Source organism: Haliaeetus leucocephalus, unplaced genomic scaffold, assembly GCF_000737465.1.
Source record: "Haliaeetus leucocephalus isolate CR32 unplaced genomic scaffold, Haliaeetus_leucocephalus-4.0 Scaffold206, whole genome shotgun sequence".
Lineage (NCBI taxonomy): Eukaryota > Metazoa > Chordata > Aves > Accipitriformes > Accipitridae > Haliaeetus > Haliaeetus leucocephalus.
The window spans coordinates 12690796-12700987 of record NW_010972642.1 but is presented as its reverse complement, the minus strand read 5'-3'; the positions used below and the strand labels follow the sequence as shown (position 1 = coordinate 12700987).

The 10192-nt window shown below is 39.0% G+C and overlaps 1 protein-coding gene across 1 annotated transcript in view; it reads left to right on the top strand.

The window, feature by feature from the left end:
• The first annotated feature begins 1610 nt into the window (after positions 1-1610).
• Positions 1611-10192, top strand: part of GLT8D2 (glycosyltransferase 8 domain containing 2) — a 16457-nt gene continuing 7875 nt past the window's right edge. Inside the window, exons 1-5 of the mRNA XM_010566312.1 lie at positions 1611-1884; positions 3848-3892; positions 5314-5409; positions 6620-6788; positions 8433-8550. Coding sequence (XP_010564614.1) covers positions 3874-3892; positions 5314-5409; positions 6620-6788; positions 8433-8550 — 402 coding nt within the window. The 5' untranslated portion in view covers positions 1611-1884; positions 3848-3873. The remainder of the gene's footprint in view (positions 1885-3847; positions 3893-5313; positions 5410-6619; positions 6789-8432; positions 8551-10192) is intronic.

Sequence of the window (10192 nt, the reverse complement as noted above, 5' to 3'; positions counted from 1 at the left end):
CCCCGGTCTCGGCCTTGCTTCGGCGGGAGGCCTGTGAAGGGCGCCTGGCGGGGACGAGCCTGCCTGCAGCGTACCCGGCCCGCGGGGCTGCGGCCTGCCGGCCCGGGGTGCTGAGGTGCTGGGCTCACCACGGGTGTGGTGTGTGCTGTTCAGCTGAGGGCACCCAGCACAGCGTTCAAACCCTCTGAAATGCGTAGCAGTTTTTTTTTTTTTTCTTTTTTTAAACTTGCTAGTGGTAGGCGACCTCTGCATCTGAGAGAAATGAGTTGCTGTTCAAGCACTGAAGGTTAAGCTTAGAAACCAAGGTTTCAGTTCTACAGTTAACAGCGGATGATCTGAGTAAACCCCAAGACCTCATTCTGCAGGACTGAAACTGCTCTCTTTCCTGTGTGAGGGGGGTGTTAAGTGAGAATATAAACGCGTGAGGCTGAGGGAAATCCAGGGTGTTGCTGAGTTGCCAGTAATCCAGGGGTTGCTGCTAGGTGAAGCACGTGGTCCCAATGCTGCAAGCTCATACAGCTGTGAGCTGCTTAGGTCTGTTTAGGATGTGCATCTAAATGGAAGGGAGATGAAAAAAAGCATGGGTGGATTTTGATGAACATGACCTTAATACAGCTTAAAAAAAACACTGTAGTACAGAAAAAGTAGTAACAGTTGTGGCCATCTACATGAAGCACATCATGTATAGCTCTTCATTTCTTTTTCCTTCAAGCAGCTCTGCAAAAGGTGGGTTTCTGTAGAAAATCAGGCACAGATAATACAGCCTTGGCATGTTTGAGATGTACAGTTGAAAACCCACATTTTCAATTCCTGCAAATGGATCAACAGTCTTCATGTAAAACACTTGAGATTTTTAAACCTTGACTGAATTTATAAGTTTTGCACTCACTTATGCTGAAAATATGAAAAATAGTTCAGAATTGAAGATTACTGTTATTATTGTTACTCGTTTCAGTACTCATGCAAGTTTTGTGACAAAACAGTGTTGATAATTATCATGTAGAAGGGAGGGTCCTAGAAGGAAGGGAGAGAACTTGAATGAAAGAAGTGGTGTAGAAATAAAACTGCAAAAGCATTCCAGGAGAGCTTAGGAGGCAGAGCATCAACATGTGCTGGTTACCTTGAACAGCCACTGGTTACCTTGATCTAAAGTCCCTTTGAATCTAAACCAAACCTGTAGATTCAGATTATCTTAACTGGTTAAAGATTTGGAAATGAGATGATTCATGTCAAAATGCATATTCAGAGTTGAATTCTGCAAGTTTCCCTTAGCTTTTGATTTCGGAAGAACTCTGCAAACAGACATTGGAAAAACTTTTGGCTTTCAGTTTGACTTTGGCATGTTGTCGTTTGGCTCTTGCACACTGGTTATCTGTTCACATTTACCGTAAATAATGACTAGAAACCTAGCCTGCAACTAGGCTGTTGAAGTAACTTCTGGAAGGGTTTGCCTCCTTCTCTTTCCCCCACCCCCTTAAGACTTTTTGTTTTATGGGATTTGTTTGCAATCTGCTAGCTGAAGCTCTGAGGCAAGTTTGCCAGATCTGGGGCTGCATCATCGTTCTGCACATCTGGAAGTGGTTTATGGGCTCTCATTCCTCCAGTGCGGCGTCTGGACTCTGCTATTCCTCAGCAGCAGAGAAAGAAAAGAAAAGAAAACCAGCACAACTCCAAAGTAAACTTTGAAGAGTTTGAAAAAGGAATTGAATCTTAAAACTGTTACTGTGCCCTGTAAGGCCCTTTTGCGGGGGACTTCAAAGGAGGATGATGGTCAAGGAAGCTTTGGCAAGAGTGCTTACAGCTGTGGGTTATCTAGGATCTGAGTAAATAGCTCTACAGCTCTTCAGGAGAGAGGAGTCCCGAATACTGTGCTGCTTTGAAGAGGTAAAAAGACTAATTAAGCAGGAAATATCTGAGCAGTAATGTCACTGTTTCTGAGCTTTCCCTTCTGCAGCCCCTCATTTTGTTACAGCATTTGGCAACTGAGTTAGGGAGTGCCAGGTTCCAGGAACTGATGTCTACAGTCAGGAAAAATTGAGTAAATATTTGTAGGGGAACAAATATTCCTCTCTTTCCTTAAAAATCAGTGGGTAATCAACCTGAGTTTCTGAGGCTTAGGAGTGCTGTAGTTTTAGAACTCAAACTTGTATGAGAGTCTGTCTGAGTTTGGATTTTAAAGTTTAAAATGTGGTTCAGTTTACGCTGATTTAATAATTTCTGAAGATACCATGAAGCTGTGGCTATCCGACTTCATCTTGCAGTGATCATCAGTATTTTTTGTGACTATAATTACAAATGATAATTAAAATATAGTAGTCAGCTCTATGGGAATCAGTGGAAGACTGTGATTTGCTGAAGTGGGGTTAGAAAGTTACTCCAAGAGTGTAGGGAGTTCTGTTTTCTCTCTGCTTACCTAAATGAGTAAACTTTTTAAATGGATAAGAAGACAATACTTATGCGTAATGCGTGAGAGAAGGGCTTTCTCAGCAGTGGCTTTTTTTTGAACGATAAGCTTGATTTCCTCTCTGTGTAAATTAATGCCACATGAAGAGAGCGGGCTGCTGGAATGTAGATAAGTCCTGCGGATGTGAAAGGACTTTCAGAAGTACTCCTCTCTTCACTTTGATTTAGCTGTCTGTTGGGACCTAAATACATGCGAATGTAAGTGGTTGTAAACAAAGCCACATCTTAGCTTTTTAAAATATTTTTATTGTCTTTTAACTTGTTAGTCGAAGCAGAGACTAATTTAGGATGCCGCCTGAACTTGAGCAGTAACCAATGAGAGGCGGTCAGTTTTGTGACTCAGGTTTCAAGAATTCTTGCTGTTCTGTCTGTCTTCTCAAGGAGTCAGAATAAACTTCATTTTTATGTGTGCATAGAAACCGTCATATATCCTTATCTATGCTGTAATGTGTCCATATCTGTATGTACGGAAACAGGAAAAATTTGCTTCTGTCCTACATACAGCTACCATAGCATAAAGGTTAGATCACATAGTTGTATTTTCCCCTCCCCACCCCCTCCTGCCCCAACTTCTGGTGCTGTTTTTTACTTTTGTTTTTTTTGGTTTGGGTTTGCGGTTTTTTTTCATAAACAGTAGTTTTGGGTTCAGAATTCAAGTGAATGTTTTACTTCCCATAATGTATTTTAGCCATTATGTTCTGTCCTCTCAGGCATAAAGTCATGGCCACTCTTGGGCCTGGTTTAGAAGTACAATTTTAGGGAAGGCTACCTAATTTTCTTCAGCATCATAAATAATGTGCTTAAATACAAGCCAGATTGCACAGACTCCCTCCTTACTGTTGGTTGAAGGATACTGCTGTTAGAAAATATTTTCGCTATTGCTCTGAAATTTTCTAAGAGTCTGAAAGACATGGCTCCAGTGTAAGATTCCCATATGCTTGGGAACATACTCCAGCAAGACATGAGTATTAGTGATTGTTATTATGTTTTAGGTGAAATCAGAGGTAAAAGTAAATGTATTTACAAATTGCATCAGTGGGTGTTTTAATACTTCTTTGCACATTACTTTAAAACGTGTTAAAAAAATCTTAGTTATTACTGACGTAGGTGATTGGATGGAATTTATTAAAATGCTGTTCTTTTCAACCTGTTAGTAGCTTAAATTAAAATATGCAATACTTATAGCTGAGAATATTAGTTATTTGTTCCAAAAAAGTTATTTACAAAGATAGAGTTCAGTTTTACTTTGACCAGGTCAACAGTAAAATTTGATGATGCAAAACCTTGTCCCTGAAATAACTAACTAGTATTGAGTACTGGTATTAATGATTTTTCTCTCTTTTTTAAATTTTTTTTTTTAATTATTATTTTTATTTTACCACAGATCACAGTTCTCATCCAACAGGACACATGGCTCTTTTAAAGAAAAGTAAGAAAGACTAAAAACACTTTAAATACATATTTTTTAAAGAGGACAGAAATGTCAAAGACAAATTTATAGTTCTAGTTTTGCTAAATTATGCTTAACTTTAAGTATACAAATAAGCCTTTTCCTGTTAACTAAGTTAGATAAGTACAGCCATAAATCCCATTAATTTAAAATTACTCACTGCTTTACTGCATGAGACTGGGGGGTCTGGAATTCCCCACTAAGAGTGCAGGTAGCTGCTGGTTTTATGTGGGTTGTGCCTGGAGCACTGAGCGTGGCTTTTTTACAGAACTCTGCACGTTAATGTTGTTCATCTCTGCAATTGAGGCGTGGCCCCGAGAAATTTGGGGTTCTCATCAGCTGTCAGGGTCAGTGACTGAAAATGGACTGGTGTGTGCCTCCAGTTATGCATCCAAAATTTCTCTGAAGTCAATGGTCTGTTTCCTCAGCTAGTTTAAATTAGTGCAGGTTTGGTGATGTATGTTTATGAATTTCAGTTTATTCTCATGCCCAGTTCTGGCCAGTTGGCCCTTTTGATTGAAATAGTTAAAAATTTGTTCCCTTTGCTCCTTTTTACACCTTAAATATCTTTTATGGTGGTGCAAAAGTAACAAAGTAGTCCTATACAAAGAACTCCCATCATCAAAATCACTGTTGGTGATGGCAATGTATTACTTCCTTGTTGTACTCGGTGAACAGTCCTGGTACCTGCTTATGGTTGGTTTATGTTGAGTAACTTAAGCTTGTACAAGACAGTCTGGTAGGAACTGCAAATCAGAGTATATAGTAAGGTCTTTGCTGTTGCATGCTTTCTTTTGATTTTACTAATTAAAGTAACCGTGTCAAAATGTGTATGTATTTTCGAATATTTTGGAACATTTATGGTTTCTGTTGCATGCTGGGTTTGTTTTTCTAGTATTTTTAGAGTTTTGCTCAAAACACCTGAAGGATCTGCACATTGAAATAGAAAAAAATTTCTCCTATGTTTGAATTTTTATCAGGAAAATGTGAGAGAAGGAAAGGGCTAGGTAAAAATAATTGACTCATGAAGTCCTGTGATGATAAACAGACAACAAACTAGCCAAGAAAAGGAAGTTCCAGGCTCCTGGTAAAATTCAGAAATATGTGAATTTCCTAGTGTGGTTAATCCATATATATTGGGAGCTTAATGATTTAGTGAGCAAATTATCCATGAAAATCAGATAGTTGGAAATTACTGTAAGGGGGGAGAGATACTATTATGTTTTTAACATAAAATTTTTAGCTTGATCAAATAACAAGAGAAAGGAGAATTTGATAAACACAGCAAATACAGGTTATGATATGTACTGGCTGCAAATTGGATTTTTTTTTTTTTTTAAAAAGGTACTTGAGAATTAGCTGTTACACTGATTGTGAACAAATTCTCCCTTTTGTTTCAGTTAACCAGATCTTACTGTTACTTCTTGTCTTAACTGTGTGCGCCATTCTGTATAACAGGGTTCACCAAGTGCCGTCTGCATTGAAGAATGAAACAGGTAAACAACTTGTACTTCTGTATCATTTACGTTCTTGTTTTATATTCCTTATCTCTTCATTTGAACAGTGCTTTTTGTCTTACCGAATCCTGTTTGGCCTGCAGTAGATGAGCTGCTCACACTGTTGCATAAGGTCTGGGATGTGGAATTTTTTTACTCTGAATTACTTGAATAAAATAGCAGGAGATTGATAGTAATGACTAAGAATTGTCATTCTGATTGAAATTTTTATCCAGGTGTCACTGATGTAGATGGAAGCTGGGGTATATCCTTATTTGTGCTGAACAGTATTGGAGTTGTCAAGTGATAATAAACTGTGATCACAGCTTGCCCCTTTGGGAATGTTCTTGGCCTACCTATTAATTTCAGACACATCATCAAATCTTGACATAATTTACAGCAGAAGGTTTTGCTGGAATTTTTATAGTGACAGAAACCTGCTAGGGTTGATATGGTTGGACTGGTATTAAATGTTTATACTACTAGCTTATTCAGTGTTCCCAAGGTAAACAAACTCTGTCTTGGTATAAACCATTTTTTTCAGTATATTTTTGGGGGGTTGTTATGAGTTTAATGGTTATGTTTTAGCCAGTGTAAATATATCCATGTAAGTTCTGTAAGTTAATCAGTGCTAGGGATAAAAATCTTCCTTAGCAGTAATATGAACTGATTCAGCATTGTTTAGATTTTTTTCCTTTTATCATTAGCAGCTTCCTGCTGGTGCAGAATTTTGCACTCTTCCTTTCTAGCCTGTTTCCCAAAGAAGTGAAGCTCACGCAGTTGCACCATCTCTTCCACTTACCTCCTTCCTTTGATAATTTTGGGACCTATTGTTCAATTTGTACTGAATATAACTGAGATGTAGAAGTCTCAAAGGTATTCAAACTTCTTCAGGTTTCATGTGAATAAGCAGCTACATGGAGGACAGGCTGAATTGTGCCCCTGCTGAGTAGAAGATGCCAAGAACTCTGTTATATATTCTGTTTGGAGGCATCCAACAGTCCAGTCAACCTGCATGTAGGTCTGGATTAGTGACAGCTCATGCTGTATGCCTTGCCAAGTGCGGATGTGTTTAGGATGTGGTAAGGAAATGGTGTGATTGTGGTACGATTCTGCTGCTTATGGAACTACACAGTCATTCCTATGACCCAGCTCTGATACAAAAAGATTCTTAATTTTCTGTTATAATGCATAGTTTTGTTTCTTATAGTTGATTTGGAGAGTCCTGAGGAAATGGAGGAAGAAATCCCAGTCGTAATCTGCGCTGCTGCAGGCAGAATGGGTGCAGCTATAGCAGCAATCAGTAGCATCTACAGCAACACAGAGGCTAATGTCTTGTTCTACATAGTTGGGCTGAAGACTACCATCCCGCATATTCGGTATATACCAGCCTCGTTTTGTTTCATGCTGTAGTTAGGACCAGGTTGTTGTTCTCCTTAGCATGCACATAGACTTTGCAGGACTTTTCAGGGAAATGTTTCTCCTTTTTATTTAAGAAGTGCTATTGGTAGCAATCCCCAAGATTCTCTACACGTAGGAAAAAGGACCATTTTGCCCTACACAAGGCACTGACTGGTGTAAAGGGGTGTGAAATAGCCAGACCGTGCCCATACTTGTGCCTGTCTGCCTTTTGTAGATCTGCTGCAGAAGAGTCTGTAGTAAGGTGAGTATACATACATGCTTATTTGTCACAATCCCATTTTGTGGCACTGCACTTACCTCTCATCTGGCGCTGTGTCTTGAGCTTCAGAGTAGAAATACTTGCTGTTTAAAGCTCATTTCAGCTAAGAGGTTGTATTAAAGTTTATAAATAGAGGCCCAAAAAGCTTATAATGAAAGCATGTTTGCATGTTAGAATTTACAAACATTGTCTAAAAGAGGAGGAAGATGTGAATCCCAAGTTAAAGCAGATTTGTTAGCAGTTCTCACCTCTGGCTACTGCGCTTCTGTAGCCTGTGTACCCACAATTTGTGCCAAAGTGAAAAGATGTAATGAGTGAGGTTCCACAGGGAGTTTTTCCCATCCAGTTCATCAGTAAGCTAGATAATAGAGTGGAGAATGTTCTTTATGAATCTGCAGTTGGCATGGAGCTAGAAGAGAGGCGGCAGGTACATTGAGGACAAGAGCTGAAAACAAACTAATCATGATGAATTGGAAAAAATGAATTGTAAAATGTGATCAAATTCAATAGAGGTAATGACAAGGTAATATAGGTGGGAATAGCTGATTGTATTGGCTCGGGGTGAAGCAGGAATTTGGTAGCACTCATTTGGAAAACTACAGAATTATGACTGATAACTGACCACACTGATTCAGAAAAAAAAAAAAAAAAAAAGGCCTCCATCATAGTGGATATACCTGTTGACATATATGACCACAGGAGATGTGAGGAAACTTTTTCTGATCTTGCAGAGATTATTAATGCATCAGAAAAAGTGTGGTGTTTAGTTTTAGGTGCCTTCAGGAAGGATTTAGAAGAGAGTTCAGAGGAGAAAAGAAGCGATGGTGTCAGGAAATCTGACAAAATGAAAAAAAAATTAGTCTAAAGAAATTATAGTTAGGAGGTGATGTGGCAGTCATCTTGAAGGACGTAAAACTGTAAAAGGGAGAAAACTAACCTCTGCTTTAAAAGCACAGTAGATAGGATAAGAAAAAATAGTCTTTTAAGTACAGCAAGAAAGCCTAGAAAAATAGCATTTAATGCTAGTGATGGTGAAAGATGGTTTGTGTAGGCAACCTGTGGAGTCTCTGTTTTTGGCAGTGGTGTGGGTTGTTTGCTTTGTTGGGGTTTTTGGGTGTTGTTTTGGTTTTGTTTTTGTTTTTTTGTTTTGGTTTTTTTTTTTAAGAACAGGTTAAACAAATGTCCATGTGCAATAGCTGTAGACATAAGTGATTATGTCGTGGGATAGAATAGATCGAGTGAGCTTTCAAGGTCTCTTATTCTCCTATGAGTCTGTGAATTTAATAGTGAAAGTACTTGCCACACACTCAATATTTCATTTATCACTTCTTTTTTATCACAGAAAATGGATTGAAAATTCTAAACTGAAAGAAATAAAATTTAAGGTTGTGGAATTCAATCCTATGGTACTAAAAGGAAAAATCAGACAAGATGCATCGCGTCCTGAGCTACTGCAGCCTGTGAGTAAATGAACACCGCATAGCAGATTTTCAGGGTTTCTAACACCTATTACAGGCTTTAAAATGTCCTAGATCTCTGTTCCATTACATGGCGGGGGGTGTAAGGCAGAGAAGCCACATCAGGTCGAAACACTACACCCTCACTCAAGAAGGAAAAGTGTACTATAACAAGCTCCTTGTGTCTTGTCTGTCTTGCTGGGACCTCGGTATTTGGTGGCAAGAACTTGGCAATTTGAATGTATTGTATCTTTAAGAATATACTCACAGTTTATTAGAGGGAAGATCTAATAGTGTTCTTTGTGCCTCCATGATGCTGAGTTGGCTGCATTCTGCTTATGTCCAGGGTTAATTCAGAGGTTAATGACTAATCTAAACATTACTGGCTGTCAGAAAAGGCAAATCAGATGTTAGAAATTATTAGGAAAGGAGTAAGGATCAAAATAGAGAACATCATTATGCCACAATACAAATGCATAGTTTTCTGTCATTCTAAATACTATGTGCAATCTTTGTCCCCTTATCTGAAAAAGATGTAGCGCCACTGGAAAAAGTTCAAGTCTGTTCAGAATGATTATTCTTGCTGCCCTTCTCTGAGCCTTTGACATTTCTAATATATGGAAGAGATTTCATGCAGGGAATCAGTGGATTAAAACTGTTCAGCCTGGAAATGTGACTTCTAGCATGAGAATAGTAGAGATCTACAGAACCGAGTGGCGTGGAGGACTGGATGGGGGGTGGTTGCTCACTGTCTCTTCCAGTGCAAGAACGGATGGCCACTAGATTAAATCAGTAGAAGTCACTGAACAAACAAGAAATATTGCACATTTTTTTATGCAGTGAATACTAAATCTCTAGAGTTCCTTGCTGAAAGGTCTTATGAATGTAAAAATTTACAGGGATTCAGTGAAAACTGAAGTTTATATTTAGACAGATCACATCTGGTTCAGGAAATGCCTTGAGCTGAAAATAGCTGAAAGCTAGAATACTTGGAGCAACTGTTCTGTATGCTTGCTCTATTCTTATCTTTCACTGAGTGTCTGCTTAGGACCACTCTGAAGGCAAGTGCTGGATAAAATGGTCTGAACCGGTATGGTTGTTCTTGTGTTCTCAGTCCCCTCTCCCTCTGCTGTGTTCTTTGTTGCTATTGTAGAAGTTGTCATCCCATGTCTGTGCCACTAGTCAAATCATTCCTATAGTGGAATGATGGCACTATTAAATTTGAAGTATTTTGTATGATGTGTGCTGTAAAAATGCATTAGGAAGAGCATTGCCAGCAGGTCCAGGAAGGTGATCCTTCCTCTTTACTCAGCACTGGTGAGGCTGCATCTGGAGTACTGTGTCCAGTTCTGAGCTCCCTAGTACATGAAGGTACGGACTTACTGGGGCAAGTCCAGCACAGGGCTGCGAAGATGATTAAGGGACTGGAGTGTCTTTTGTATGAGCAGAGGCTGAGAGAGCTGAGGCTGTTCAGCCTGGAGAAGAGAAGGCTCAAGAGGATCTTACCAATGTGTATAAATACCCAAGTGGAGGGACAAGAGGCAATGGGCACAAATTAAAATACATGAAATTTCCTCTGCGCATGAGAAATCTTTTTTTTTTTTTTTTTTTTTTTTTTTTTTTTTTTTTTTTTTTTGGGGGGGGG